Genomic DNA, 16391 nt, shown 5'->3' with positions numbered 1-16391 from the left:
TTTGGTTTCAAAGAAGACAAAGCAATTCAAGGGTGCTCTAGCAAAAGCAGGGGATTTATTATAAGTCTTTAGGGGCTGTGCCTAAGACTCAAGAATACCAGGCAAAAAATCAAAATGATGTTGGAATTCCAGGAAATACACTCTCACCCTCATAGCTGTTATCATTTCATAGCTACCTTTATCTTTCTAGGTGAACTGGATTTCCTCAGCTGCCAAGTCCCTCTGATAATCTAGAGATAGCTACTTATGGTTTCCAATTTAACATCTGGGCCCACAGAAAGACTTTCCTGAAGGGTAGCAGAATACACCACCCCAGAATATGCCACTTTAGTATAAGGATTATTTTGAGCTGAAGGCAATAGAGAAGAAGCAGAAGAAAAGCACCTGCTTTCCTCTTATTTGCCTAAAAGCAGGACATAAATTTGCAAAGTTGTCCCTTCTCCTTCTCTACCAGGAAGAACAAAATTTAATCCCTGGAGAGAACTTTAGACCCTTAACAATGGAGAAAGAACTTTAGACCCTTAACAACTTAAATGTGGGTAACAACCCCTCACCCCTCTCCAAGACTGGCCTCCCCAACACCTTTCTTATGTTTTCCCTTGGTTATCGCCCATGTATACTTGAGGTATGCATGTCAATAAACTTCTGTTTGTTTTTCTCTTATAAATCTGTCTTTTATTACATGAGTCTCAGACAAGAACTCAGAAGGTTAGAGGGGAAATTATTTTCTTTCCCTACAATCCCAAATCCAAAATTCTAACATAGGGACTTTGTCCCAGTTTCAATTAAGTGCCTAACTTGGGTCTAATTAACTGTGGGCAAGAGGGTGGGGGGTCACACTGTAAAAATGGCTGTTGGGAACCCACTGCTTGGGTGAATGGGGGCAGTTAAAGGGACTGTTGTGAATTAACACAGATGCAAAAATGTCGTGTTTCATATTAATTATATTTTTTTAAATTATGCCCTATAACTTCTATCAGATTTAACATCATATAATGGGAAATTTAAAAATAAACTAAAACTATCAATTTTAAGAATATTATCTGCAAGAAAGTAAATACTGAAATGTAAGAAAAAACCTGAGAGTTTGGTCCTAGTTCAATTCAGCTGTTTTGCAGAGAGAAAGCCTTTGATCCAACAATGAAAATCAGAAGCGGGTATGTGAGTAGTCAAGTGCAGCATGGAACCTGAAGGGTAGCAGAATATGCCACCCCAAAATATGCCACTTTGGCATATTAGTTGCTTTGAGTTGTAGGCACCTGAAAAACAGCAAATGCAGGGAGAAGCTTTCTCTGAGTTCCCCTTATTGGCCTAAAGTAAGTTCCTCCAAAAGGATAAATCCCCTACCCAGGCGTGTCATTAACCAGAGAGGATTGACTTATTATAGAAGACTAGAAGTTGCCATCACACCAGACACACTCTGTCACAAATTATCATACTCCGCTTGTCTTCTAAGGACCCTTCGTCTTCCCTAAAAATCATTTACTCTCCCCTATGAAGTCTACACCCTCTCTACCCTTCCCATATTAATGTGGCATTTAACCTGAATTCTAAGTCACCTCGGGGAGTTAGTCATTTTTCCCTGGGTATCTCCCATGTGTACATGAGGTATACATGATAATAAACTTTGTTTTACTCTTGTTAATCTGTCTTTTGTTATAGAGCTCTCAGCCAAGAATTCAAAAGGGTAGACGGAAAATTATTTTTTCTTCTCTATAAACCTAAACTTCTAGTATAAGTCTTCCATAATTTTTGCAGTTTACTTTGGGGCATATTTTCATGTAATTGGTACATCATGTTAAAGGTTGTTGTTGTTTTTTTAATGTATTTTTTAAAAGCCAAAGGAAGTAAAAAGAGTAATAAATTTAATATTCTGTACTAGAACAATACCCAAACTCCTAATATATAAACTTAACTCTTAGTTTTGAAAATGTAAACTAAATGTTACTATAATTGTATTCAAGGGCAGCCGCAACCATGGAACCCTATTACCTTACAGAGGAAGGGAAGGGCTTCCTCAAATTGTTCTTTAACACCTGAAGAGCTATTGTAGTTAGGAAACAAAGGGACAAAGGTGAGTAGTCTGCGCTACTTCATCGGGACCACCATTAAATCTGCTCTGAGAATTTTGAAATGGTATCTTTTTAACTTATGAGAGGGCCACAGCTTATGAAGACTGTCTTCATTGACATCAGACAAGTGCTTTATTTTTATACCTTGAAGAAGAGAACAGAGACAGACACCTTCTCAAGTAATCTTGTATTCAAGCACCCTGCACAGGGCCTTATATAAATATGTATTGGGTTAATAATGAAGTTATGACCAACTGTGATCCTTATATAACAGCACACCATACTCCCTTATTATTTCAAGACATCTCACCATCTCATAGATTGAAGTATAGTAGGTAGGGAATCCAGTTTCGTTGTTCTGTGCTACAGAACAATAAACAGAAGCTATTTTGTTTCTCTTTCTGCTACAAGAGTAATGAATATCAGGAAGAACATAAATGGTTAACTTGGTGTCGTGCAGGGTGTCAGGCGGGGTCTCTGCTCCCACTCCCCACATAAGAACGCAGGACATGGTGAGGCCAAAAAGGAACACCCACGGAGCCATAGATAGGGGAGTCACACCACTACACTCTCGCTGGCGGCTGGGTTGGAGACACAGGAAGCAGGAGCCACACGATCTGCAACCTGCTGTCCACTTCTCTCTGCATCCAATCTCACTTGCTAACTGCAATCCGCTCTTGCTAGCTCAGCCACCATCTTCTTGCTAGCCCCCATCTTTCTGCTAGCGTAGCCACAGCAGTTATATTAGTGGCCAATGGCTCACTGGTTACAGCTGACGGCCAACTAGCCACAACTGATGGCCACTCGATCACAGCTATGGCCATTTACTACCTGAGCCAGCACCTTTCCACGTGAGGCCGAGAGCCTGGAAACTGCACTCCTGGCTCTGTCCCCACACCTGGGCTTTCCTGTCTTTTAATAAATACATGGCTTTATAATAATAATTCTCATCAAAATTATAGTTCTTTAGGAGGACTTCACATTTTTGATGCCATGCTTTATGATGGATGTTATACTACGTCACAGAAGACTTTGTTTTCGTTTTAGAAATTACTTACTCAAGGTTCTGTTTTTATTTTAGACAGGAGGATGCAATATCCCTGTGTCATTAGTTAAAAGCCAACAGTTACCTACATTTGTTTTTAAGAATGGGAAATACTTTTCAAAACAGTACAGATAGAAGGAAAGTCTGAAAACAGTTGTTTCACTGTCATCAAATCTCATGAACAAATATTACATTTCAGAATTGTGGGGACAGAGCCAAGAGTGCAGTTTCCAGGCTCTCGGCCTCATGTGGAAAGGTGCTGGCTCAGGTAGTAAATGTCCATTAGCTGGGGCTAGTTGGCCGTCAGCTGTAACCAGTGAGCCTTTGGCCACTAATATAACTGCCATGGCTTCAAGCGACAAATGGTGCAGTGAGCAGGGTCTCCGCATGACACCCTGCACGACACATGGCGCAGCGAGCAGGGTACGGTGCCGGCCAAAGCTCTCCAAAAGGCAGTGGAGCAGTTTGTGCGAATGAACACTCAATCCCAGGAAGACCAGGAGGAGCAGCTGCCTGAGAGCTGCACCCCCCGTGGAGGGGTGGGAAGACGTGGACGGTTCCCCAACCAGCAGAGGCCAGAGAAAGCGAAGGTTGTTGTGGCCCTGCGGGCTGGGAAGTGCTTGCTGAGGCAGCCCGGATGCAGGATTTACAGTCCCAGGAGGAAACACTTGCTGAGTTTTCCTTGGGAGATGAGGGTGAGGTCAAGGTCGTCCCTCACTGTCAGGACAGCCCTGGCGAATGACTATGGACAGTGGGGAATTGCCTTCTATCCCTAATTTAATGGACAGCTTGACTATTTGGGAACATACCACCATGTAGTGGAACTGGTGGATGTTTGCTTTTGTGTCTTGACCGGCCGCCATCGAGAATATATAAGCACCTTGACTGTGAGCCACTGTTGTTACAGCACGGTGCCCTGAGAGGCCCAGAGAGAGTGGCAGTGCCCTGAGGGCCCTGGCTGAGTCCAGGAAGTCTGGCTGTGCCCAGAGAGAGTGGCAGTGCCTGAGAGCCTTGGCTGTGTCCAGGAAGTCTGGCTGAGCCCAGAGAGAATGGCAGTGCCCTGAGAACCCTGGCTGAGCCCAGGAAGCCTGGCTGTGCCCGGAGAGACTAATGGTACCCTAAGAAACCCAGGAAGTCTGGCCATGTCCAGAAGTACTGGTGGTGCCGAGAAACCCTGGCTGTGCCCAGAAGAGACTGGCTGTGTCCAGGATATTGTATTCACCTCTAGGCTCCTCGCACAGGGCCCCTCGCGGAAGACGCTTGTCCCATAGATTGTGAGGCGAGAGCCTGTAGGGGTGGAGTGTGGGGACAGAGCCAGGAGTGCAGTTTCCAGGTTCTCGGCCTTACATAGAAAGGTGCTGGCTCAGGTAGTAAATGGCCATCAACTGTGATTGGATGGCCATCAGCTGTAACCAGTGAGCCATTGGGCACTAATGTAACTGCCATGGCTTCGCTAGCAGAAAATGGGGGCTTAGCAAGAAGATGGTGGCTGAGCCTGCAAGAGGTACAGTGAGGGTTGCGAACATTGTGAATCCTGCTTCCTGTTTCTCCAACCCAGCCGCCAGCGAGACTATAGTGGTGTGACTCCCCTACCTATGGCTCCATGGGTGTTCCTTTTTGGCCTCACCATATCTGCGTTCTTATGTGGGGAGCGGGACCAGAGACCCTGCACGACACCCTCCCTGCATGACAAGACTAGTGACTAAAAGTCTGCTGCCAGGGCTGCACAGTTTGGGCATGGCATACACCACCCCTGGAGGGTAAAACTACCTGAGCGCCGTTCAGCCTGCCGTGGAGCAGCCTGGTCTGCTGGAGTGGTGCCTCATTCTGCCTTTCACAAAGGCACTCACGGGCACCTTTCACAAAGGCACACCAGGTGGTGGATCCCTGTCTGTGGCTTATGTCCAGCATTAGGCACAAAGGGGTGGAGGCATCCTCTCGGCTCCTCACCCTCCCTGTTCCCTCCTGAACGTGCTTCATCTTGAAGTGCCAAGTGAGCTATAGTTAGCTTCATTTGTTATAACTATTGCACAGATGTTTTCCATTTATGTTTCACTGGAATGATTATCCTTTTTTTTTTTTTCCCAGAAAAAGGATGTTTGCATCAGGATTGGGACTGAGAATGGTCGAGAGTGAGGTGGGGGGCTGAGGGACACTGCTACTTATATACCCCTGGGCAAGTTCTGGAATTCTAGGTAACATTGCGGCCAATCCTTTGGCCTGAAGTGAAATAGCTGGGATCCTGTGGAATAGCTTCAGCTGAAAGTACTTCAATGGATGCTAAAAATACATTGCAGTTTATTTTCCTCAGTAGGGAGCATATGTGTTCCCACTTGACCTGGAAACACAAAGAGATCCAATGTTAAATTTAATGCTGCCCATTCCAACATAAATTTGTTTCCTGTAGAGCAAGGGAAAGCAAAAACAAAAAACAAGAAAACAGACATATTGGTATGATTTTGCCTTTGTTCTCAGAGGGAGTCAGTATCTTGAGCACATTTTTTATGCTCCCTGCTGATAGTTAGTGACCACTCTCAGACTTCTTAGCCAATGCTAATATGAACTGTCTCTTATTCAAATCAGACAGTGAGTCCAAGGCAGATTTATTAAATTTGGGGGACAAAGAGTAAGGAAAGCTTAATTTTTTTGTTTTTCATTCAAACAAAATTATATTATTTGTACCTAATCTTAGTGTGGGGACAGAGCCAGGAGTGCAGTTTCTGGGCTCTCGCCCTCACGTGGAAAGGTGCTCACTCAGGTAGTAAATGGCCATCAACTGATTGTATGACCATCAGCTGTGGCTAGTTGGCCGTCAGCTGTAACCAGTGAGCTATTGGCCACTAATATAACTGCCGTGGCTACACTAGCAGAAAATGGGGGCTGGCGAGAAGATGGTGGCTGAGCTAGCAAGCGCAGATTGCAGTTAGCACGGCGGATTGCAGCTAGCAAGTAAAGCTGGTTGGTTGGCAGAGAAGCGGATGGCAGGTTGCAGATCGTGTGGGTCCTATTTCCTGTGTTTCCAACCCAGCCACCAGTGAGACCATAGTGGTATGACTTCCCTATCTATGGCTTCATGCGTGTTCCTTTTTGGCCTCACCATGTCCTGTGTTCTTATGTGGGGAGCGGGACTAGAGGCCCCGCATGACATCCTGCATGACACTTAGCTTGATAGTTTAGTCTTCCATCTTTTCCTTTTTCATTTTTAATGCTCTTCTTATAAGACAGACTCTGAAATAGCCTCTAACTGAAGTATAGATTTTATGGACACTGTATTTAATCCTTTCTCTGTAAAACAAGTAAACAGAGAAACAAATCAAACACAACTGATCTATAAATGACAGAAAAATTCCATTTCTTTCTGCAACTTTTACTAATAGATGTTAAACCCAGTTGTTGTAGTTTGGGGTATTGTTTCTTTAGAGCTTTTAGTCGCCCAGTATGACATTCTTCAGTATGTATTGTAAGAGCAAAGTTCACTTTCTACTGAAGGCAGGGTGTCAGCCCAGCTCTCCAGTTGGTACCACTTCTCTACAGGTTAAAATCCATCATCTGCTTACGGTGAGCTAAGACCCACCACCCCTTACCCCACCTCCAAGAAACTGCACAATGATTAAAATATGAGCTTTGGACTCTGCCTCGTTTTGAGTCTGGATTCTGCCACGCAATAGTTCTGCCTTCATTCTTCTCCATCCGTAAAATGAGGATATTAATGGAACCTGCTATTGAGAAGAGTAAATGAAATACCGAATGAAAAGCATACAGCACAGTGCCTGCATGCGTAGGAAATCTTTAATACATGTTAGCTACTATTATTGGTGATTGTTCTTAGATACCTCAGTCATCTCCAGTATCAAGCGTTTAGATGACATGACCTTGAAGATCCCCCATGGTTAAACTCTCCTATGTCAAATATTAAGGCTGAATTTCTAATCCTCTTCTTTGGAACAAGCCTAAAACCTTTTAGAGGGATGTCCCTTCCTTCTCCTCTTTTTGTCTTTCCCCTGAGTCCCTCCATTTCTATCTCCAACAAAACCAGGCCAAGAAGGATGTGGCCTGATTAAAATCATGGAGGTAACATTTTTCTCTACTTACCTTTAGTCAGATAGGAAGGAACATTTTTGTTATTATTTACTTAAAGCAAAATATTAGCTGGATCTAAAATTACAAGAAAGGGGAAATGTGGGAATCCCTTTCCCTCTTTTCATGATAAAGGCAGCACATACTCGGCCTCTCCAGACTTCATGGAGAGAACTAAGTAAATTTTCCCATGACATGCTGTAAACCAGCTTTTGGTCTCATGTGCACTGAAGGTGTGGGGGATAGCTACATTTCCTTTCAAGACTAGACAGGTGGTTTCCATACTCCAAGTTAGAACCTTAAGCCCATGCATGTTGTCTCTGGTAAGTAGGTAAGCACTTACTACGTAAATAAAATTCAAACTATTTGGAAAGTCTAAAGCAGCTGAAATAAGAAAGAGTGCTGCATTTCTGGGAAGATGTGCTTTGCTGAACTCCTGAGAGTAAATGGAAAGCAAAATAAAGGGCTCGTTTTAAAGACCAAGGTTAACTAACTGTACTCATTTCCTAAGATGATTGCCCTGGTTTTAAGCTCAAAATGTCTCCTACCCTGGAAAACCCGTTTTATACACACTGGGACATTTGGTCACTCTAAAATAGAGACTTGATTAAGTTGTGGTTGATAAAATAATTCAGTGGGAAAGCATACTCATATGAATTCCCAAATTATGCATCTTTAATATAAATACAATAATATAAATCTAAGTAGAAAAACCATAACGACTAAATGCTTTCATGAGAAGCTATCCATTTCTAGGCAATTTCTGGCCAGTTTGTGTAGTTACAGTGATTCATTTCGTAGCACTTATTCTGATTGCAAACTTGATTCCTACAAGGAAATAATTAGCCTTTGAGGGCTCTTTTGCAAAACACAAACCTTAACGTGATACCAAATATCCTATGGGCCAAGAAAGGAGAAGTTTTCCAAAGGAAGTTGCTTAACATTTTCAATGATGGGAGGTCAAGGAAGGAGAAAGTGTGAGTGGACCTTCTTTTAGACAGCAAGGCTGCTTGCATTGTGGAAATGGAAGCCAGATTACTGGGTCCAAGAAGGGAACCAGTGGAAAGGAACCAGACCGGGCCCACACCATTTATATAAGATATTTGACAGAGAAAGGAATTAAAACCATGAGATAGTAGCTAAAGGGTTAGCAAGGTCAAGAAAAAAAAATCTATTGAGATGAGGAAACTCGAGTATGTTGAAGACAGAGCAAAAGAAATCAGGGATGAAAACTTCCTTGGAGCTTGTTTCTTGCTAGTCTAGCAAGGGGTAAGAGCAGTGTACCCCTGCTGCCTGGGCCATTCAGACTGTATTGACAGATATTTAAGAGGAAAACTCTTTCCCAGAGTGCCCAGGATCCTCCCTTCTTACTAGTCACATCTTTTAAGGCCTAGTTCAAGACTCAGACTCTTAGCCACGTTCTCTCCCATTCTGCTAAGTGACATGTGCCCTAGCAGAGGGTCTGCACTCTGGGAAAAGTCTAAGGTGCATGGAATGTTATTACAATGGTATGGCAGGAGCTAAAACAAAAACAGTCTCAGGGGAAGAAAAACAGGATCAATGAAAAGGTTTGGGAAAGTTTATAGATTAAGTCCATGGCATTGGATAAACATCCAAGGCAAAAAAACTTGGAATAATCAGAATCCCTCTCCTCCAAACTGAGAGGATCGGTGTTTTGCTTTTAGGAATACGCTGACATGTACTGGGCCACCTCTAAAATTTGCAGGGCCTGAAGCAAGAGTATGAATGAAGGCCCATTTATCATATGCCTAAATATTTAAATGTGCTACATCAGGCTAACACATGTGGTACACCCACGATCCCTCTTATCCTAACCTGGGCTCCATCTAGCACAGTGAGGAGCCTGTGGGCACAGAGAGACAGTCAAACTCCATCCACACTCTGGAGGCCTGGAACGTGCACATCAGTAACTCCTGAATAACTGTGATGCCCACCTTTCCAAAACAGGCTTGAGGCTGTTGGCACAAGGATTTCAGGGTCCTTCACACCAACCACGGTCTATCTAGAAGACTGAGGGGGCCCATCCACTCTGCCCCTTGGCCTCTCAGAAACTTTACTACAAGGGGTGGGGTGTGGCAAGAGGAGGACCAGGTTGGCTGTCCAGGGCAGAATCCTTCTTGTCTGGGTTTAAGAGCTACTTTGGACACAATTCTTTTCCTGGACTTTTATTTTATCATTGCATTCTCCTGACCTGCCTTTCAAAGAATTCTTGGACAAAACTTTTTCCAAGGCTTTCTTCAATATTGACTGCAACAGCACATAGCAAGCTGAGGGGATCAAAATGTTCCTGCTGAGCAAACTCATTCACACCAGGCTTTGCTGCTTCATTGAGGGCCAAGAGGCCTCAGATAGGGTGTTGTCTGGTCTTATCCAGCTCTCTCTATCAGATACAGCAAATTACAGATTATCTCCTGACAAAGGAAGAGCACAATTTTCAGACACTTAAAACGGAAGTATAATTTTCTGAGCTCCTAAAGGGGAACAGTTTAGCACAGGTTATTTAGATCTAATCTAAACCACTTTAGGACTTCAGGTTAGCCATTTACTATAGGGTCTTCTCCAGTCTCCTTTCCCAGGCTGAGGTTCAGATTTTGGTTACAAGTAGATGAAGGAGGAAGGATTTGGGGTCTGACCGACCATGAAGGTGATGCCCAAAGGGGAATAACCCCACATGGGGAGTTGGCACACCTGGCTCTACCCTTTATCTGGCTGGCTGGCTGGGAAGTTGCTTAATATTTTTGGTCCGTTTCCTCCTCTATGAAAAAAACGGGTCAGCCTAGATGATTTAGAATTTTTCTTGGGATAGGAGGCCAGGGAACCAACCCTTCAACAATTTGATTTCCCAGGAAGTCTTTCAAGGTGAACACAGCTCAGCTCTCCCTGTTAACATACTCACATTTCACCCCAGGACCCACCTGGGGTTTCGGAGGAGGGAGCAACCTCCAAAGACAGGATGTACTCCCAGGCTTGATAACCATCACTGGGGCAGATTTCCAGCTGAGATGTTCACTCGCTTTTTTTGAAGAGACAAACTATTACTACTGAAATAACTGCAGGGAATATGGGCCCCCAAATAACAGTATAGTCATACGTGGGGGAGAGCCACCATGTGTTAAGTGATGCATTTAACCAATTCCGTTTTGTGTCTCTGCAACCTATTCGCTTCATTGTTAACGAATGTGGAGGCGGTGGTCGGGGAGACTTAATAGGTTTTAAGGTTCTGGTAAATTCTGAAGAAATTATTTACTGAGCATAGATGTGATCTCAAGGAAAACTTCCTCAGAGGAAACAGCTGCCATTTTATTGAACCTACAGCATAACAAGTATTGTACAATTAGGATGTGGTATTTGTTTCACGGTGTTGTTGTGAGGCTACATGGGACATCCCAGATAAAACAGTATGCTTCACCTTGTCCCCCCCACCCCCGCCACCCCCGCCCACTGTCCACCCTCCTTCCCCCAATTAGGCCGGCTGTGAGCCTGCTCAAAAAGCCTTCCCCAGAGGCGCTGAGAACGTGTCTCAGCTGGTCTGGCACAAAATAGGGCCTCAATAAATATTTATCAAATGAATGAATGGTTGTCTGCATTTATCCTTTTGTGTAATCACCCTCTGGCTCTAAGCTCCCACAGTGAAACCTAGGTCCCCGCATCCTGCGCTTTTCCAGTTCCGTTACGGTGTAGATGTAGGGGGAGTCGAAAGGGGAAGGGAGATAAAGAACGGGCAGGGGAAGACCGCGGATCCAACGCACCGGGGAAGAAAAAGAAATCCTTGGAGGCGCCGGCCAACAAAGAGCCAGACGCAGACGAGCCAATCCGGGGAGCCGCAGGTCGGAAGTCAGTACCCACTTCGCCCGCGCCTCCCGCCGAGCGCGGTGCACGGCTCCCGCCCGCACCAGGCGAGGAGCCTCCCGCTCCGCACCCAGCGCCCGCCCCCGGGGCGGTGCCAGGGACACGCGGCGCCTCCGCGGGTCACGTGGGGGCCGCTCCGCCGGGCGGCGCTGCAGCTTCCCGATCGCGCCCTCGCAGCGCCGAGGACGCGGCACTCGCGCTCCCGCCCGGGCCCCGGGAAGCGGAGACAAGGAGGCGCCGCCGCGCCGCCGCCCCCTCCTCCGGGCTGCGCCCGGGCCCTGTGCCCGCAGCATGCCCGCCGCCGAGCCGAGCGCCGCCGTCCTCCCGGAGCTCGCGGAGGCGACGCCGCTGTCCGCCACGGAGCCGCCGCTGCGAGGGTAGCGGGGCCAGAGGTGCGGCGAGGCGGGTGGAGCGGGAGGAGGAGCAGCAGGCATCCTCCGCGGAGCGGCGGGCGGCGGCCCTGCTGCTCGGGCGCGCCCATGGCCCCGGAGGAAGGAGAATGCGAGCCGTCCTCGCCGCCGGCCGCAGCCGCCTACCTCCGCGCCGCGGGCTCGGCGGCCCCCGGAGCTGCTCCAGTCGCCGCCGCCCCCCAGCTGCGGGCGCCTGGCCGCTGGCTGCGCTAGGACGCACCGCCGCTGGTGGCCTGGGGCTAGTGGCGAAGGCGGAGCGACAGGGAGCCGGAGACTGGCGCTCGCCCGGGCGGCACGCGGCATGTAGCGGGGGGCTCCCGCGCCCTCGTGAAGGTGTCGGGCCGCGGCCCCGCCATGGCTGGGAAGGACAGTGGGAACCTGAAGACGGTGAGGCTGTGGCGGGACGCCGCCTTGCGCGCCAGGAAGCTGCGGAGCAACCTGCGCCAGCTCACCCTTAGCGCGGCCGGGGGCTGCCCCGGGGCCGGAGCCGATCAGATCGACGCCTCCGACGCCCCCCAGCTCGTGCTGCCGGCCAACATCGGGGACATTGAGGTGCTGAACCTGGGGAACAACAGCCTGGAGGAGGTGCCCGACGGGCTGGGGTCGGCGCTGGGCAGCCTGCGCGTCCTGGTCCTGCGCAGGAACCGCTTTGCCCGGCTGCCCCCGGCGGTGGCTGACCTGGGCCACCACCTCACCGAGCTGGACGTGAGCCACAACCGACTGACTGCCCTGGGCACGGAGGTGGTGAGCGCCCTGCACGAGCTGCGCAAGCTAAACCTCAGCCACAACCAGCTGCCCGCCCTGCCCGCCCAGCTGGGCGCTCTCGCCCAGCTGGAGGAGCTGGATGTCAGCTTTAATCGGCTGGCGCACCTGCCCGACTCCCTCTCCTGCCTCTACCGCCTGCGCACCCTCGACGTGGACCACAACCAGCTCACTGCTTTTCCCCAGCAGCTGCTGCAGCTGACGGCCCTGGAGGAGCTGGACGTGTCCAGCAACCGGCTGCGGGGCCTGCCTGAGGATATCAGCGCCCTGCGTGCCCTTAAGATCCTCTGGCTGAGTGGGGCCGAGCTTGGCACCTTGCCCGAGGGCTTCTGTGAGCTGGCCAGCCTGGAGAGCCTCATGCTAGATAACAACGGGCTTCAGGCTCTGCCCGCCCAGTTCAGCCGTCTGCAGCGGCTCAAAATGCTCAACCTCTCCTCCAACCACTTTGAGGAGTTCCCTGCTGCGCTGCTGCCCCTGGCTGGTCTGGAGGAGCTCTACCTTAGTCGCAACCAACTCACCTCAGTGCCATCTCTGATCTCGGGCCTGGGCCGGCTCCTCACTCTGTGGCTGGATAATAACCGGATCCGCTACCTGCCGGATTCCATTGTGGAGCTCACCGGCCTGGAGGAGCTAGTGCTGCAAGGGAACCAGATCGCTGTGCTGCCGGACAACTTCGGTCAGCTCTCCCGGGTGGGCCTGTGGAAGATCAAGGACAATCCACTGATCCAGCCCCCTTACGAAGTCTGCATGAAGGGGGTCCCCTACATCGCGGCCTACCAGAAGGAGCTGGCCCATTCCCAGCCTGCGGTGCAGCCCCGCCTCAAGCTGCTCCTGATGGGTCATAAGGCTGCAGGGAAGACCTTGCTCCGTCACTGTCTCACTGAGGACAGAGTGGAGGGAAACGAAGGAGGGGACAAGGAAAAGAACCACCCACCTTCATCTCCTCCCATGAGCAAGGGCATCGAGGTGACCAGCTGGACAGCTGATGCTTCTCGGGGCCTGCGGTTCATTGTGTACGACTTAGCTGGAGATGAAAGTTATGAGGTGATCCAGCCCTTCTTCCTCTCCCCAGGGGCCCTTTATGTGCTGGTGGTGAACTTGGCCACCTATGAGCCACTGCACTTTCCCTCCACAGTGGGCTCCTTCTTGCACCGGGTTGGGGCCCGGGTGCCTCATGCTGTGGTGTGTATTGTGGGCACTCATGCAGACCTGTGTGGGGAGCGGGAGCTGGAGGAGAAATGTCTGGACATTCACCGCCAGATCGCCCTGCAGGAGAAGCATGACGCCGAGGGGCTGAGCCACCTGGCTCAGGTGGTGGATGAGGCGCTGGCCCAAGACTTTGAACTTCGCTCTGCCAGCCCCCATGCAGCCTACTATGGTGTTTCGGACAAGAACCTGCGGCGACGCAAGGCCCATTTTCAGTACCTGCTCAACCACCGGCTGCAGATCCTATCCCCTGTGTTGCCTGTGAGCTGCAGGGATCCCCGCCAGTTGCAGCGTCTTCGGGACAAACTGCTCTCTGTCGCTGAGCACCGGGAAATCTTCCCTAACTTACATAGAGTACTGCCTCGGTCCTGGCAGGTGCTGGAGGAACTGCACTTCCAGCCACCTCAGGCACAACGGCTTTGGCTAAGCTGGTGGGACTCGGCACGCCTGGGCCTGCAGGCGGGTCTCACTGAGGACCGGCTACAGAGCGCCCTTTCCTACCTGCACGAGAGTGGCAAGCTGCTCTACTTTGAGGATAGCCCGGCCCTCAAGGAGCATGTCTTCCACAACCTCACCCGCCTCATTGACATCCTTAATGTCTTTTTCCAGAGGGATCCTGCCTTGTTGCTGCATAAGCTGCTCCTAGGGACCAGCGGAGAGGGCGAGGGGGAGGGGGATAGCTCCCTCATGATGGCACTGCCCACACCGAGCCAGGACCTGCTCCGAGCCACCCAGCTCCATCATTATGTGGAGGGCTTTCTGCTTCATGGGCTCTTGCCGGCCCATGTCATTCGGTTGCTGCTTAAGCCTCATGTCCAGGCCCAGCAAGACTTGCAACTGCTGCTTGAGCTGCTGGAGAAGATGGGACTCTGCTACTGTCTCAATAAACCCAAGGGCAAGCTTTTGAATGGGTCCACGGCCTGGTACAAGTTCCCATGCTATGTGCAGAACGAGGTGCCCCATGCAGAGGCCTGGATTAATGGGACCAACCTAGCTGGACAGTCTTTTGTGGCTGAACAGTTGCAGATTGAATATAGTTTTCCCTTTACCTTTCCACCTGGATTGTTTGCACGTTACAGTGTCCAGATCAACAGCCACGTGGTGCATAGGTCGGATGGGAAACTTCAGATCTTTGCATACAGAGGGAAAGTTCCTGTGGTGGTGAGTTACAGACCGGCCAAGGGGGTCCTGCAGCCAGATACTCTGTCTATTGCCAGCCATGCTTCATTACCAAATATATGGACGGCATGGCAAGCCATAACGCCCTTGGTAGAGGAACTGAATGTCCTACTTCAAGAATGGCCTGGACTGCACTACACCGTGCACATTCTCTGTTCTAAGTGCCTTAAAAGAGGGTCGCCCAATCCACATGCTTTCCCAGGTGAGTTGCGAGAAGGGTGGAATGGGTGACTCTTCTGTATTTATTTTTTCTTTTTCTTTTTTTTTTTTTGTTGAAGATTTTTGTTTCTGATTTGTAATATTATTTGCTTAACCTCACAGGCTCCCCAGGAAAGCTTCTCAAGGTAAATACAGGGGGAATTTGAGGACAAGCAAAAGGCAACAAATACATGAGCAATAGGAAATACGGGCCCCAGTATCACACTCTCCCACAAGAAAGACTCAGACTTCCAAAATGGGTTCCAGTCAAAACATGTGGATCTCCTTTTCCCTCTTCCCAAGTTAGCCCACCTTTCAGGGAAGGACAGTTCAGGGATGTGCATATTAGTCACATCTTGAAGGGCTGGAGGTGCTCTGAGTTTGATATGTCTGTTGTCACATTCTGTCACATGTTTAAATTCAAAGTGTAGTCAGAAAGTAAAACTTATTGCTCACTTTTGTTAAGAAATTCCAGAGAAGAATGTCTTGCAATCGGGATTGGATTAGTCAAGACAATGTTCTTTACTAATGATGGATTAGTAAAGACAAAACTTTCAGTCTGTAATGCGTGACTAAATCCTAAGATCACTGTTCACACTCCTGGGGATAAACGAGAAATTACTGACATCTCTGAGGGGAGTTTTCTCGGGTGCTTTCCTCGGGTACTTCCTGGCCATTTTGTGCTTTAGAGATATGTCTCAAGGTTTGTTTTTGTGATGTTAGAGAGTGGAGCTTTTTGGAAGTACCTTGTGAGAGATGGAAGGGACAAAACTGGCAAAAAAGGTTCCCCCCCCTCTTTTGGGGAGTGTTATGCAACAGACTTTATTTTTTCCTTTTTCTTTCCCCCTTTTTAAACCATTGTAGATGAGTGGATTAATTCTCGGACTAATTGTCTGGGACTTTTTGAGCCTGCTTAATTAGTATCCTGAGTCTTCAGTTTGGAGTATGTTTCCCACACGTGAATGCACTTTTTGAAGCAGTTCTTTAAACTACTCAGATATTGGTGAAGCAGGTTTGGTTAACACCATTCCAAGGGTCCTAGGGACAAACCTAATGATAGTTTTTCATTGCCAGTTTCTCCCGCTGTCCCCCACCCCCAGGGCACCTTGAGGGGTGATGAAATGGAAGACTGCATGCCCCTCTGATCTTTGTCAGAGTCTGAATGCAGCTCGTCAGAGTATCAGGAAGGAATCAGACACCAATGTTTCCGATGGTAACATCTTCCCGTTGCCCTAGATCTAGGCTGAGTTTAATTCTTCAGCTTGAAAAAAGCCACCCTATTCAGTTACCAGTAAACTGAGCCATCCACTCTGTATAATTATCTGGTGTCTTGTCACAGTCTGAGACTTGATAGACTCTTCAGTTCATTTTATATTTGTCATTGTATTTTCTTCATGAAAGCAAATGCTTTTTTATTGTTACTAAGTTGAATAAAGTGGTTGCGAGTTACAGAGTAACTGATTGAAGGAGCTACTTAAAGCTAATTCTTAATCCAGATGGAGCATTAATAAAACTGATGTTATTGACAACAAAGGGAAAGACACAGGTTATTGAACAATTGAAGATCTGTGT

General features: G+C 48.5%; 1 protein-coding gene across 5 annotated transcripts in view; it reads left to right on the top strand.

Moving 5' to 3' along the window:
- Positions 1–11200: 11200 nt before the first annotated feature.
- Positions 11201–16391, top strand: part of MFHAS1 (multifunctional ROCO family signaling regulator 1) — a gene marked incomplete at its 5' end in the record, with an annotated part of 69485 nt that continues 64294 nt past the window's right edge. For 3 of the 5 annotated variants that reach the window (XR_013993261.1, XR_013993262.1, XM_081047093.1), the window contains one exon: positions 11829–14823. Coding sequence is in view for 2 of the 5 variants with exons in the window: in XM_081047093.1 (XP_080903219.1) it covers positions 11829–14823 (2995 nt within the window). Of the gene's footprint in view, positions 14824–16391 lie in introns of all 5 variants that reach the window. The other 2 variants (XM_081047092.1, XR_013993263.1) reach the window with 2 other exon arrangements.

Source organism: Rhinolophus hipposideros, assembly GCF_964194185.1.
Source record: "Rhinolophus hipposideros genome assembly, chromosome: 4".
NCBI classification, from domain to species: Eukaryota; Metazoa; Chordata; class Mammalia; order Chiroptera; family Rhinolophidae; genus Rhinolophus; species Rhinolophus hipposideros.
This window is presented reverse-complemented; position numbering and strand designations above follow the sequence as displayed.